The sequence below is a fragment of the Choloepus didactylus genome, chromosome 22 (genome assembly GCF_015220235.1).
Source record: "Choloepus didactylus isolate mChoDid1 chromosome 22, mChoDid1.pri, whole genome shotgun sequence".
NCBI lineage: Eukaryota > Metazoa > Chordata > Mammalia > Pilosa > Megalonychidae > Choloepus > Choloepus didactylus.
In genome coordinates, this window is record NC_051328.1 from 29,908,639 (window position 1) to 29,923,783 (window position 15,145).

At 52.7% G+C, this 15,145-nt stretch overlaps 1 protein-coding gene across 1 annotated transcript in view; it reads right to left on the reverse strand.

Moving 5' to 3' along the window:
- Positions 1–475: 475 nt before the first annotated feature.
- The window catches only part of FA2H (fatty acid 2-hydroxylase), a 48,912-nt gene continuing 34,242 nt past the window's right edge, over positions 476–15,145 (reverse strand). Inside the window, exons 3-7 of the mRNA XM_037815904.1 lie at positions 13,135–13,277; positions 12,425–12,531; positions 5,171–5,343; positions 3,334–3,586; positions 476–1,641 (exon numbers count right to left, since the gene is read on the reverse strand). Coding sequence (XP_037671832.1) covers positions 1,562–1,641; positions 3,334–3,586; positions 5,171–5,343; positions 12,425–12,531; positions 13,135–13,277 — 756 coding nt within the window. The 3' untranslated portion in view covers positions 476–1,561. The remainder of the gene's footprint in view (positions 1,642–3,333; positions 3,587–5,170; positions 5,344–12,424; positions 12,532–13,134; positions 13,278–15,145) is intronic.

The following is a 15,145-nucleotide window of genomic DNA, read 5'->3' on the forward strand; positions in this document are numbered from 1 at the left end:
AAACAATAATGAGAAAATAAAACTGAGTAGAGTGGTCATTCTTATCACCATAGCCCAGCAATTCTGCAGGATGTCAGTGACGAAAACACATACCCCCATCCCCCACCCCCTGGGGCTGCCCTCCCTGCCCCCACCCCCCACCCCCTCCAACCCCATCCCCACCCCCATTCCCCCCACCCTGTCTCAAGTCATGATGGGATCTAATGAGTCAATAATCAACAAGCAGCAACTAATCTGTGTTGGTTTCTTTTCAATGTTTTATTTTTCAAAATAGACAATTTATTACATCTTTATTTCACAAATGTAGTTTTGTATATTTATTCCAAAATCTTTAAATAGCTCCACGGTAAACATTACAAATCATAGGATCGGTCAAACTGCTTCTCTTTAACCTTTACACTCATTGAGATTTTTAAAAAATTTCAAGTAGTAACTGTTTGGGAGTAAGAAGGGAACAAAGATATGACAAAAGTGCTTTTTTTTTTTAAAAAAACATAAGAGCAACATATAGGGTTAGAAAGGGCAGTCTGACCAGCTTCTAGGTCTGGGCCAGACTGAGGGTATTTATATCGTTTATGAATCAGATCCTCCTAGGAGCAGTGCAGGTTTTAGTTATGGGGATGAAGGGGCAGGAATCTCACCTGCTGGGTCTGCAGGAGGAGGGGAGCAGGGAAAGCAAAGGGGGCGGGGAGGCAATAAGGCACCACATTCAGCTCCTTCCTGGCAGGAAGGCCTGAGTGAGGGGGCAGGGGCTCTCCGTGCTAGTTGGAGGCTGAGGATCGAGGATGGCCAGGGAGGGGGTGGAATGCCCACCTGTGGAGCCCCTTCAGCCCCCTTGTGGGGGGGTTTCAGTCCCCGAAAGAGAAAAAGGCTGGAGCAGCTGGTGACTCCTACAGAAAGGGACCCAGGGCCCCTGCTAGCCTTGAGGCTGTCGCCCAGCACCCCTGGCCTGTCTGCACAGGCAGGTGCTGGGGGAGCTACAGCCGAAGCATCTGGCTGTCCTGCTGGCATTTGTGGTGGGCAGCAGGGGTAGTAAGCAGCTTGGTGCTGACTCTTCATGTAAGAGCCCTTCATCTACCTCAGTCCCCTCCTATCCTCTGGAGACAGCTGGGGCAGCAGAGGCCTCCCCAGAAGGGCTACTGGGTGGGAGGGGAAGATGGGGTCCACCGGCCCTGCACACCCTGCTCCCTACTGGGAGCACCTGGGGTGGCGTCTGGGGAGTCCAAGGTGCTTGAGACCCGGGTGGGACCCAGGCCTGGCTACAGGGGTCAGTTTCCTTCACTCCCCTTGGGACGGCAGCTGGCTGGGCCCTGCAGCCTGTGGGCCAAGGCTCTGGCAGGGATGAGATGGGGAAGCCAGGGAAGAGCCAGTTCCTGAGGTGGGTCGGGAGGGCAGTCCTGCCTCGAGGTCTCCCCAGCACCCCCTACAACGTCCCAGGGCAGGACACTGCCAGGGCAGACCCGGGGTGGCCAAGCAAACCTCCTTAGCAAGGGTGGGAGGGGATGGGGGTGAGCCGGGTGCTGGGGCTGCGCTGAGAGCAGGACGGAGGGGCTGGGAGTTGTCACTGTGTCTTCAGGTGGGGTTCCTCCGGGATGAGGGTGTGGAAGATGTGATCCCATAATTTAGTGCTGATGCCAAACCCTAGAGGAGACAAATGCATTGCCCGTGAGGTGCTGTTGGAGGAGCAGGGAGGGACCGGGGTGGCTGGCACGCGGGGAAGATTCCCACATCCATCCTGCTGGTGGAAGGCGGGTCTGGCCTCCCCAGGATGCACTTTGACTAAACCCAAATTCCTTATCTGGTCTGAAGCCCCGGGTGGCCTGGCCCTGCCTGCCTCTTCTTCCCTCTTGCTCCTCCCTGAGGATGTCAACCTCCTTCCTGCCTCAGGCCTGTGCACCGGTGGCTCCTTTCCAGACACCTGCATCTGGGCCTTCTCTTCATTCGTGTTTGGGCGTGAGGGACACCTCTGCAGTGACAATCTTCTTAGACCATCTTCTTTAGAGCTCTGCTGTCTAATAGGGTGAACACTAGTCACGTGTGGCTACTGAGCACTGGAAATGTGGCCACTGCCATGGGGAAACTAAAGTCTTAATTGTATTTAATTTTAATTAAGTTAAATGTCAGTGGAAAAACGTATATGTTTCTAAACTTGTTACAAAGTAAAAAACAAAAGTAAAGATTCGAAAATTCAAATATATCACCTTAGTACAAATAAAGACGGTAATTGAAGAATGTGGGAAAAAACAAACAAACCTCCCTCCCACCCCCACCCCCCAAGAAAAACATACTCAATTCAGTTATTGGGAAACTTCTAGCACATTTGGAGAAACTTCCATCTGTGAATCTACTTTTTTGACTGTTGTGTCCCCCACAAAAGGTCATGTTTAGATCTCTGGAACTGTGGTGTGACCCCATTTGTAAATAGAGCCTTTGAAGTGAGGATGCTATGAGTTAAGATACCCAGACCAAATGCTGAAGTCCCTGTAAGCCAAGGAAATTGGACCCAGAAAGAGAAGCCATAGGGAGGAGCAAAGCTGGAAGTCAATGGAACCCAGGAGAGGAAGGAGAAGACGCCGCCATGTGCCCTGCCATGGGACAGAAAAGCCAAGGAACCCCAAAGTTTGCCGGCCAGCCAGTTAACACCGGCCCCAGGAGGAATTCAGCCTTCCAGCCCCTGAAACCGTGAGCCAATAAATTCCTGTTGTTAAGTCTACCCATTATATGCTATTTGTTTTAGCAAACTGTAAATTTTATAAAATCTAAATATACGCCACGTATCTCCAGTGACATTTTTTTTCAGTGACATTTTAGTGTCCAAATTGACATATGCAAGTGCAAAATACACACCGGGTTTTGAAGACTTAGTACCAGAAAAAGAATCTGACATATCCTGTTAACAATTTTTTTTATATTGATTACATGTTGAAATGACACTATTCTAGAAATACTGGGTTAAACAAAAACATATTATTAAAATATTACTATTTACTTTTACTTTTTAATGTGGCTACTAGAAAATTTAAAATCACATATGTGGCTCGCAGTCTATTTTATTGGGCAGAGCTGGACCCCTCTCCCACCTGTTATATAGCTCCTCCAATATCACCTTGCTTTGTTTTCTGTGTGGCACTTGTCACTGTCTGAAATGATCTTTGTCACATATTGACTGCCTCGCTTGTCTCTGCACAACCCCCTGCGCCAGCAAGGATAGAAGGGGAGCCCCAGACCTCCCTGTCTGTCTGTGTGTTCCCAGTACCCAGAGCAGGAAGCTCAGTGGTCACCGTCAAATCCCTAAATGAACAAACGAGGCGTCCCCTGCGGGCCAGTGCTCACCTGCCTTCTGATGGGAGAAGTGATGCTTGATGTGATGCGTCTTCATGTTGCACAGGTAGGAGCCCTTGTGTGGGGAGCCGAAGTGCAGGTAGTAATGCGTCATGTCGTAGAGGACGTACCCCAGGAGGCCCCCGGCAAACACGGTGCCCCCCACGGCCTCTGGCAGGATGAGGCGTAAGAACACGTAGAAGAAGGCAACCATGATAGAAGCGGGCACCGGGGGCACCACCAGGCGGGAGTCATCGAAGGGCGCCTGCGGAGGGAGGCCTGCAGGTCAGGAGGTGGCCCTGGGCCGGGGACCTGTGGGCACCGCCGAGGAGGGGTGGCGCGGCCCAGCCACAGCAGGGAGGCCGGCAACCTGCTCCCCATTTTCAGGCGAGAATGGGACCTGCCCAGGCCCCGGGGGTTGGATGTGACGGGGAACCAGATGCACCAGCTGTCCCCAGGCTCAGAGCCCTGCCTCTGCTCAAGAGGCCCCCTTGGCTCTGGAGTCCCACCCCCAAATACCACCCCCCAGCCAGAGGGAGTTTCTGGGCACCTAGGCAGAGGCCAGGGTTGTCAGGGAGGGCAACCCATCAGCAAGCCGAGGTCCCCATGGTATGGCCGCAGGTGACTAGACACATTGGCTGGAAGTGTCTGGGTAGAGGAACACTGACGCAGCCCCCTGTGATTCTGGGGACCTCAGGGTGACCCAAGCAGGCTTCCAGAAGGTTCTTTAGTCCCTTGAGAAGGATGGGAAAATTATTTGATGGGGGCAGTGGGGGGAAAGGTGTGACAGGTGGGACAAGGCACACGGCGGCAGATGCAGCACACCTGGAGAGCAGAGGCCACAGGGAGCTGGACATTCCCTGGAGGGATGACACTGACCAGGCCTGGGCATGATGTGGTACCTCCTAGAGGGTCCTACATGACAATGGGCCCAGGGTTGAGCATCCACCCCAATGCTCTGCTCCTATGAAGGGCCCAAGGACACAGACCAACTCCAGGGAGAGCAGGGAGGGTGACATGCCTGACTAGTCAGAAAAACCCCGAACCAGCTTCTAAAACCCTGGACTTGCCTCAGCTCATTCAGACAGACTAGATTAAATGCCTGCAGGAACCCAAGGAAAAATCTAAGATCAGTATCAGCAACATAAGGAATTTTTTTCTTTTTTTGCACATGAACACTTGTGTCCCAAAAATATTTCTGCCACATTTTCTCTGATTTACCCACAGCAGAGAACAGAATCTTGGGGGAGAAGGACTCAGTATGGAGGAGGGAGAAAATGTGAGGGAAAGCCCAGAGCCCAGGGGCTTGCTGGGGGATGCCCTGGGACAGGAGGAGGGTCCCCCGATGCAGGGACAGAGACGCTGCCAGGGGTGCATGCGCTTCCTCGTAGACCCTGAAGGGCCCCAGGGTAGTGGGTGGTCAAAAGCACAGGCTCTGGAGTCTAAGGTGTGACCTGGGGCAAGTTCCCTAATTTCCTCAAGCCTGTTTCCTGCTCTGTGGAATGGGGGTGAACATAACGCCTCCCGCAGAGGGAAGCTCCACGAAGGCAGGAATTTTTGTCCATTTGGTTCAGTCGTGTCTAGACCAGTGCCAGGCCCACAGTAAGCACTCTACGAATGAATGAATGGATGGATGGATGGATGAATGAGCTGTTGTGAGGATGCATGACATGTACTTGCAGCAGGCCCGGTATGAGTAACGACGGCATAAACGCACACACGCTCCCCCTGTCCGCACCTGGTTCAGGTGAGGATACCTGACCCCGTCACGCGCTGGGCAGCACCCCGGGCCCGGGCTCCCCGCTCCCCCCTCCCCCCCAGGAGCGGACTCCCAGGCAGGTGCGCTCACCTTGTGGTGCTGGCCGTGCATGAGGAAGTGCAGCGTGATGAGGTAATAGCTGTTGCTCGGGGGCTTCATGTGGAAGAGGAAGCGGTGGAGGAAGTACTCGGTCAGGCTCCAGAGGAACATCCCGAGCGCGAAGAGCCCCGGGAACACGGACTCGGGCACCGCCACCGAGTACTCTGCGGGCGGCGACGGGGGCGCGGTCAGGGCGGGCCGCGGGCCCCCGGGAGCTCCCGGCTCGGTCCAGCAGCTTTGGGGACAGGCCCTGCGCTGGATTCAGGAGGGCGCCCTCAGAGAATGAGGGGCTCCTGGCCGAAGATCTGCTATTTTCCTTGGGGGGGGTGAGGGGGTGGCAGGGGGCGCGGATCCCTGCTGGGAGGGGGCCGGATGGGAGGGGACTAAGCCAGGAGAGCCGGCGGGTCCTTGGTGAAGATGGTAACAGCCAGGGGCTGTGGGGCAGGAAGGGCAGGGAAACCCAAGGACAGAAATCTCAGCTGATCAGACCTGAAATCACGGTATAGGAGGAAGATCTGACAACACTGGGGACGATGAGTCTGGGGAGACAACCAGAGGTGTAAGGTTTCCAGTCCAACCCTTTGATGACAGTGTGCCGACCGTCCTACCGGCTCTCCTTTCTTGCTCTTGATTCTTTCTGTGACTTCCTGGGGAGTTTTCTGCTTCTCTCTCCTTGCCCTCTGACCTTTACTCTTTCCCTACAAGCCCTGGCCTCAGGCATTCTCTCTTTCTAGTAACAGCTTTATGGAAATGTAAGTCACATACCATACAAGTCATCTATTTAAAATGTACAATTTAAAGGCTTTCCGTGTATTCACGGAGTTGCACAACCATCACCACAGTCAATTTTGGAACATTTTCATCACCCCCAAATGGCATCCTGTACCTGTTAGCAGTCACTTTCCACTTCCTTCCAATCTCCCCCCTCTCCCCACCCCAGCTGTAGAAAACCTTTACTCCACTTTCTGTCTCTACAGATTTGCTTATTCTGGACATTTTGTATAAATGGAATCACAACATATGTGGGTCTTTTGTGATGAGATTCTTTCACTTAGCATAATGTTTTCAAGGTTCACACATGTAGCATATATATATTTTTATGGCAGAATAATAATAGTCATTGTATGGAAAGACCATGTTTTATTTCTCCATTCATCAGTTGGTGGCCATATGGGTGGTTTCCATTTTGGTGACTTTTGTGACTAATGCAATGAACATACATGTGCCAGTGTTTGTGTGAACATGTTTCCATTTCTCTTGGGTAGATACCTAGGAGCGGAATTGCTGAGTCATATGGCAGCTCTGTGTTTAACCTTTTGAGGAATTGCCAGACTGTTTTCCAAAGCCAGCCATTCTGTTTGGACCATTACTCCACCTCCCTCACCTGCCCCATGAACCCCCAACCCTGGATGGGTCCAAGGACCTACCTCTCCACCCTCAGATCCAAGCTGCTGAGCACAGTGGGACAGTTGTGTAGCCATGGGTCTGCTCTTCAACCTCAGCTGGACCCAAAACACTGCATGGTGATCCCTTTATGTCCCCAGATTCAGCTCCTTCCCATCTGCCCTCAGGGGCTCTTTCAAATACTCCCCACTCTCCTCCATCCCCTCTCCTTGACCTTCTACCAGGGCCTCCTACTTCATAGAACTTTTCCATTCACAGCCTCCCTTCCACCTTCAACCACACGTGATTCTGTCCCCATCCTGGTACTTCCTTCCTGCCCTGCAGGGAAGAGGTATGTACCCAGGTGAGAGATTGGAATAATATGGGACTTGCATCCTAGGCACTGTTCAAGTGCTTTAGGTGGGTGTTTAAGTTTCCTAGGCTGCTCAAAGCAGACACCATGAAGTGGGTTGGCTTAAATACTGGGGAATTTATTTGCTTACAGTTTGAGGCCAGGAAAATGTCCCAATCAAGGCATCATGAAGGCGAAGCTATCTTCCCGAAGACTGGCTGCCGGCAATTCTTGGCATGGCATCTGCTGGTCTCTCCCTTCTCTTCTGGGTTCTGCTGATTTCAGCTTCTTGCTTCCATGGCTTTCTCTCTCTCTGTCTGAATTTCATTCTCTTACAAAGAACTCCACTAACAGGATTAAGACTCATTCAGAATGAGGTGGGTCACACCTTAACTGAAGTTGTCTCATTAGAAGGTCTTACTCACAATGGAGCCACACCCACCGGTATGGGAACACACAGCTTCAAACCTCCAGTGAGTTACTTCATCCTTTCCAGAGAGGCACTGGCATTGCCCATACCTGATGGCTGAGGATGAGGAGGCACAGACAAGTCATGTTACTTGCCAGGCTCATCCTGCTAGGCAGTGCAGAGCCCTTGGCCCACCTCTTCCCAAGGTCCCTCCATCCCAGCTGACCCCTCTGAGCATTTTCAACCTCTCCTTCTCCATTGGCTTCTCTGCTCATCTTCACAACAGAGGCTAGGCTTTCCTCTTGTGGACTCAGTCTCTTCATAGTCGATCTTACTGAGACAATAGCCCAGACTTGGGTCTCTACTTTGCCCTTCCCATTTGCTCCTCTAGCCCCTGAGGTCTGTCTTCTGTCCCAATCCCCCAGGACTGCAAAGGCATTCATATTGAATTTCTTGCCAAATCCAAGTATTATTTCAGTCCATCTCTTACGTGGCTGCAGCATGTAACATTGGCAACCCCTGTCTTCTTGAATCTGACAATTACAGAGCTTCTTGGTCGGAGGTTCATGAATGCCAAAAGGGTCCTAATTTGGTTTGCAGGCTGTCTGTGAACCTGCTGAAATTACATACCAAATTATGAATCTTTCATGCATTTTTCTGGGGAGAGAGTCTACAGCTTTTCAGATTCTCAAAGGATCTGGGACTAATAAGGGCAGAACACACACTCCAGTCCCTGTCCTTTTGTGTCTTCTCTGGACACCCCTTTCTGGGCTCCATCATGGAACACTCTGGCTCTGTCCTCAGGTTGAAGACTTGACCCTCCACTCTTACCACCCTCTCTGCTCCATCCCTGACTAACCACACCCCACATGCTGACAACTCCCAGATCTAAACTCCAACCCAGCCATGGACAGTGACTTGCTACTCATTGCCCCTCACATCTACCAACATCTCCTCATGGCCCCTCACACCTACCAGCTCCCAAATGAAGACAATCATCTTCCTCTTTCCTCCTGTCCACTGCTATCATTCCAGAATGCTCCTCTTGAGTTCCTTTCCTCCATGAGGGCCAGTGACATTCACTCAGTTACCCAAGGGGTCATGCTCTATTTATCCCTCTCCCCAAATCCAATTGGTCCCCAAGCCCCATCACGTCTACCTCCTTCACTTCCCTTAATCTCCACTACCTCATCACCTCTTGCCTAGATGATGGCAGCCGCTTCCCAACCCAACTCCCTGCCTTCCACGGTTCCTTATTACCTTCGAGCAAAGTCCAAACCCCACACCACGGCATTCAAGGTCCCTCCCAGCCTGGCCCTGCCAACCACTTCCCGGCCTCATCTCCCCATCACCTTGCCCTGGGGCTAAACCAAACCACTGTGGCTTCTTAAAGGTCCCATGTTCTCGGTTCCCCATCTCCATACTTTTGCTCATGTGTCCTTCATTGGAATTCCCTTCCCTCCCTTCCTTATCCTTGGAGATTCAGCCCACGTATCTCCTCTGAGAAGCCTCTGCCGATGCCCTTCGCCTCTCCCAGCTGGGTTAGAGGCTCCTGCTCTGGCCTCCACCTCACCCGGTTACTCGTTCGTCCTCCATTAGGTTCTAAGTGTTTCATGGGCAGAATCCAGGTGTTTCATTTTATATCTCTGGTGCTCAACACAGTAGGTGCTCAAAGACCCGCTGGGAGACTACACAGGCAAATGAAAGCCTCTCCAAAAGCCCGTGCTGAGATGAGACTTGATCACACCATCCTAAGGACAGAACCAGGCCCAGGGGAGGTAGCTTCCGGCTCCGTTGAGGGAAGCACTTGGGAAGGGCTCGAGCCATCTGGCTCCTGTGGCAGCCCCAGGACAGCTGACCACAGGGGACTGTGGGGGAAGGGCCAAAGCCCAGGAAGGTGGGGAGGGGAAGTGACCTTTCAACTCTTGGGGCCAGAGTCTAGGCCAAGCCCCATTCTTTCAAATAGTCCCAAACAAATCTCCATGCGATGAAAAGATTTTTCAAACCTCACCTGGTAACTAGCATATGATGCAGCAAAGATTCAATTCCCATCCATAGTCACTTTATTTACAATAGCTAAAAGGTGGAAACAACCCAAGTGTCCACTGACAGATAAACAGATGAACAAAATGTGGTCTATCCACACCGTGGAATACCAGTCAGCCCTAAAAAAGAATGATGTTCTGAGGCCTGCTACAACATGAGCCTTGAAAACATTATGCTAACTGAAATAAGCCGGACACAAAAGGACAAATATCATATGAGTCCACTTAAATGGAATATCCAGAGTAAGCGAATTCATGGAGACAGAAATAGATCAGAGGTGACCGGAGGTTGGGGAGGAGAACTGGGGAGTTATTGCTTGAAGGGTAAAGTGTATGGGGTGATGAAAACATTTTAATAATGGAAGTTGGTGATGGTAGCACATCATTGTGAATGTAATTAGTGCCACTGAATTGTACTTAAAAATGGTAAACCTGGAAAATTGAATGTTATGTATATGTTACCACAATGAAACAAAAAAGATTCAATCCCCAAAGAGTCCTTCTCACTCTAATGGGGTAGTAAGCTGGTCTGACACCTCTCGCCAGTGGGGCCTGCTCCCACTCCTATGGCCCCTTCCTAGAGGTCAAGCTCTGACACCTCCCAAACAGCCTCTCCAGCACCTTTCCCTGATGCTCCCACTTTGACTGCAAGTGGCCATCAGGCCTTGGCAGGCGACTCTGGTTGGCAAGGGGACCCGCCTCCAAAGGAGCCTCAACACCCCTGGGGTCCTTCAAACCACAGGCTTTGATTCGCAGATCTGGATTCAAATTCCATCTCTGCATCACCCACGTGTTATAGTTTTCATGACCATCAAAATCCTGCCCATCTTGAGGGGCTGTTGTCAGGATGGAGGTAATGAAGAACCCTCTTGACTCCTGATCTATAATAAGTAGCTACATAGTTTTTAAATAGAATGAGTCAAAATATATCTGTCTAAGCTCCAACCAGCAGTCCCACTTTTGCCCACCTTCTCTCGGTTCTCCTTGCAGAGCTCCTGAGGGTCCTGGGTCGAGGGAGGAGTTTCCTGGCTCCCTGCCCAGAGCTTCAGGTGCCCTGCCTTGCCCCTTAGCTCTCCTGCCGGCAGGGAAAGGGCTGGACACCCGGGGGCACTGCCTGACCACAGGCTTTGGTCTTGACCTTTGCCAGGGCTCTCACAACACAATCTGCTGCTCAGCCGTGGCTCTGGCTTGGCCCTCACCCTAAACTTCTTGGGAATGGTTCTGGGAGCCATTCTGAATTTGCAGAAACCTCTGCTTTTCAAAGTACTGTCATGCATGAATCTAGGGATTTAACTTGAACTTGTTTCTTGTTCAGCGTCCACTGCTTCTTGGCACCCCAACCCGCTGCATTTATTTACTGCAGTGCATCCTTTGGAAGCAGCTGCACTGAGGGTGCCCTGGCTCTGCAGGCTCTTCTTTCCTCTGCCTGGCATTTATGTCTTGCCCGAGGAGCTGGGGGGTGGGGGTGGGTGGAGTAAGGGGACACGTGGAGACTCATCTCTCCTGCCACCATAATGGCCTTGTGGCCAGAGGCTTACGAACCCTCTACTCTGGGCTTTTTATTCGACAGGCACATTTCAGCTCGCAGCAGCAGCCTGTGGCTCTGGCTGAGCCCTCCTCCCTGCCACTCAAGAAAGTCCCCTCCCATAGGTCAAGTCTCTGCCCACCCCCTCACCCCAGCATCACCCATCTGCCCATCTGGCTGGAGCTGGTACCGAGTGGCATCTCTGGAGGAACCCGGCAGAGGGACCTGGGCCAAAGCTTCAGCGTCCCCTTCCCCCTCCACCCGCCAGCCCCGGCGGCCCTGCCACTGACGGCGATTGTTAGGGGACCGCGGGCAGACAGTGGGTGATTCAGCCAGCAGGCTTCAAGCACAAGCCCTGTGCTGTGCCTGAGCTATTCAGCGTGGGCAGAAAAGGGTAACTGAGGCTCACAGGATGCACACGTTAACCCTCGGTGACCAGCATCAGGGGAACTCCCCGCAGCTTGTTCTCCCCCCATCTCCTGGGTCAGTGGCCCCGAGTGTGGGGAAATGGAGCCTGCAGCTGGTGGAGACTGGGGCTCAGAAGGCTGAGCAGAGACCTCAAGGCCTCCCAGTCAGCAAGGCGAGGAGTGGGCAGCAGACGCAGGCTACCCCCACCCCATGGCCCTGCCTCTCCTGCCCTCCCCTCAACCTTGCCCTCCGTCTGAGCCACCCACCATGGACCAGCATCTCCCTGAGGCAGGCTGGGCCAGGATGGACAGGCCACCTGGGCAGGTAACATGCACCTGAGGCCCACAGCAGGCTGTGAGCTTGTGGGGACAGGCTGGCAGAAGAGGCCACACCCAAACCTTGTAGCCACCCTGACAGACTCCGTCCAATATGCTGACCGTCTCTCTGCCTCCTGCCCCCCAGCTAGAAGCTGGGGGACACCTGGTATCCACATCCTTGTCTGTGACCCTGAGTCACTTGCGTGACCTCTCGGAGACTCCACTTCCTCATCTCTAAAAGGGGATCCTGTCAGCATCTTTCTCGTGGGCTGCTGGGAGGTAAAACGAGACAGTCCCCAGGAAGTGCAGGGCCTGCGGTGGGACACGCTCGCAGGCTGAGGTGGGGCTGGCATTCCCGCCAAGGTTTCCGCTGCACAGGTCTTGGCCTTGGAAACCCTGCAGGACACTCCGGAGCCTTTCTCTCCCAGGTGCTCTGCTCACCTGTGCTATGTTCAGAGCCCACCCTCAGCTGGGCCACCTGATGGAGGATCCCGTTCAGTTTCTTAACAGAGAGTCCCAGGTCATGCATTTTCCGATGTTAGTCTCAGTGAGAGAGCCGCCCCTTCTTTATTGCTGTGCCACCTGATGAAATATTTTCACTTAATTTCTGCTGACGGGTTGCAGGTTTTGTATCCGTTTTGGGGGCCCTGACAATATTAGTTTTTGGAAGACTCTTTCTACAGCGAGGCCTCATTAACATTTTTTTTTTGTGATAGGTGTTCCCAGAAACTCAGGACCAGGGTGAGCACTGAGGGCTCTGGCCTCCAGGATCTGCGGGAGCACGTCAGGAAGGGACCTGGTGTTACCTGTGGTGAAGGATGCGAACAGCCGGACGTTGCCCTGGGTGAGGGTTTGGTAGTAGGACCAGCTGAGGTACAGCAGCAGGGGCATCCAGATGAGGGGGACACTGTACCTGCAGGGGGTGGAGGGGAGGGGGCGTTGGGGTGAGAGAGGCACGCGTGGAGGCTCATGAGTTCTAGCTAGAACACACCTCTTGGCTCAAGGTGGGGACAAGATGACCTCAAAAGCACAGGCAGAAAGCATACAGAGAGCTGGGGTCAAAGTGACTCTGATGTCGGGGATGGCGGGGCGGGGTGGGAGAAAGGAGGAGAGAGGCTGTGAGTCCCTAGGCCACTGAGATGAGTTATTGGCAGAAAGGAACTGTCTCCCTCTGGCTACTGACTTTTGATGGACACTGACCTCTTGTGGCTGGGGAGCTAATTGCAGGTAAAATTGTTCCCAAGGAATTAGTGGCTGGAAAACCCTGACAGGAGTCTGGAATAAATGCAGGTGGCATTCGCGGTGGTTTCTGGCTGCATGTTGGGTTGGTATCCACTCAGTGGACAAAACCATGCCCAGGAATGGATTGGGCCTAAGGCATGTTCCACCCTCCCCAAGGGCTTATGGCACAGCCCTGGACTCTGGGAAGGGACCTGACTGCCCCTTCTCCTTCCACATCTGGCTGCTGCCATCAGGAGAGAAGGACAGTCCATCATGGGCAAAGAGCAGGGCTCACCAGACAGTCTTGGAGAGGGCCTCGACGAAGTCTGAGTGGAAGAGGCGAATGGGTCTGGCCACAGGCTGGTGGACCCACTCATCATACTTCTCTTCCAGGTGGCCCACCTGCCACAAGAGGGGCTTCTGCCAGTCCACCAGGTCCTGCAGGAGACAAGACTCAAGTGGACACTTGATATTCACACCTGCCCATACCCATGCTCCCATCTCCTGGTTACAGCATCTCAACCCCTTTCTCCTCGGCCCATGTGGTTTGTGTAGGGCTGTCCCCCTCCCAATTCAGTGACCCAGAGCTGGCCAGGCTGCTTGTCCCAGACCCCTGGCCACAATGACAGGATCCAGGATGGACCCGTGACCCGAGCCAACAGGATACCCTGTCTTCCTGCTGGAGCTGCTAATCCGGCAGGGAAGGAGCCTGAGCTGTCGGCAGAGCCTGCCTGATGACACTGCCAGCATTGGGAAGGCCAAGCCCAGAGCTGGAGGGACACCGAGGCCTGGTGAGGACACCTGAGCATCCAGATTCAGCTACATCTGAAGCTTAAAGTCTCTCCCAGGACTCTTCAGGTATAGGGGCTGTGCATTCTGTACCAGGAATGAAGTGGGCTCTTTCCCCACAACTACAGCTTTCTGCTTGGGGTTGGCCTGAATAGTTCATTCATTCATCCATTTAAACAATCATTCATTCAACAACTTGCTTACTATTTCACAGGCATACACTTCTAGGCTAGGTGCTGAGAAAAATAAACAGGAATGTGAGAGTCCATCTTTGCTTCACATAGCTTAGGTCTTATTCTAAGTTCAGTCTCTGGAGTCAGGCCTGGGTACAAATCTTGGCTGTGCTGCTTTGCTGCTTACTGTGTTACATTGGGCACATTTCTCGACCACTCTGAGCCTCTGTTTCCCAGCTCTGAGCCCATTTATAATAATAATGGCACCTGCATGAAATGAGACATGCCAAGCAAGATGTTTTAGTGTGGATGCACAGCAGGCTTAGCCTGAATGATGGGTACAGTTGCCAGGGTGGGGCAGGGCAGAAAGGCTTTGCTGAGGACTTGGGGTTTGGGTTGGAGCCCATATAACATGGAGGAGGTGGCAAGGGGGAGGAGAAGGTAGGGAGGTGGGAACAGGCCCGAGAATGGCTGTGGCCCATTTGTTATCGTGGCACTGTTCAGCCGGGCAGCGGGGGGGAGCGCTGCTGAGGGCCTTAGGTCCCAGCACACTGGGTGCAGGAGTTGGCACTTCATCCTCCAGGCCACTCCTCTGCTAGGTGGGGATGTGTGTGTACCCCAGGGGTACTTCCAGCCCGATCTCCAGAGGATGGGAAAAATACTAGAGACTCTTTTTCTTTTATGCCACACATTTATCTCATCTTTAAACTATTTTTTGAATGTTTTCCTATGTGCATAATAGAGGAGTACATTACTACTTGCAAACATTTTATAGATAATTAAAACATACAGATAATGGAGAGTGTGTTTAAAAGCTTTACTTATAGGGATGCAAGATCAAAAAAGTCTGTAAGCTTCCGCTTTAGCCAGTGGGGAGTCTTTGAAGATTTCTGACCAGCCAGTGTATTGAAAACAGTTAATCTGGATCCATAACAGAAAATCGGGTAAAGCACAATGAACTTGCAGCAGGGAGCCCACCCTCAGTGCCGGGCTCTGCCACTGGTCAGCTAGCAGATCCTGTCTGGCTTCACCTCAGAGGCCCTCAGTTTTCTGTCTGCAAGCCGGATGTGCCTCCACCCACCACACACACTAGAGGGAAGACAAGAGGTACACAGTGGATGCTCAGCAAATCTCTGATGCAAGGGGGCAAGATGAGGAGGCCACTGTGGTAGGGAAGGCAGGAAGTGACAGGAAAGGATGTGAGCAAGAGATGGAGGAAGGACACTCGAGCTGGGAGAAAGAGCCAACAGTGATTCTGGAAACCTGCCTTCCTGTGGTCCTGGCTGGAGTCTCTCCTTCCACAGGCCTCCGTGCCCAAGCCAGCTCGGCCCCCGCAGGTCACCT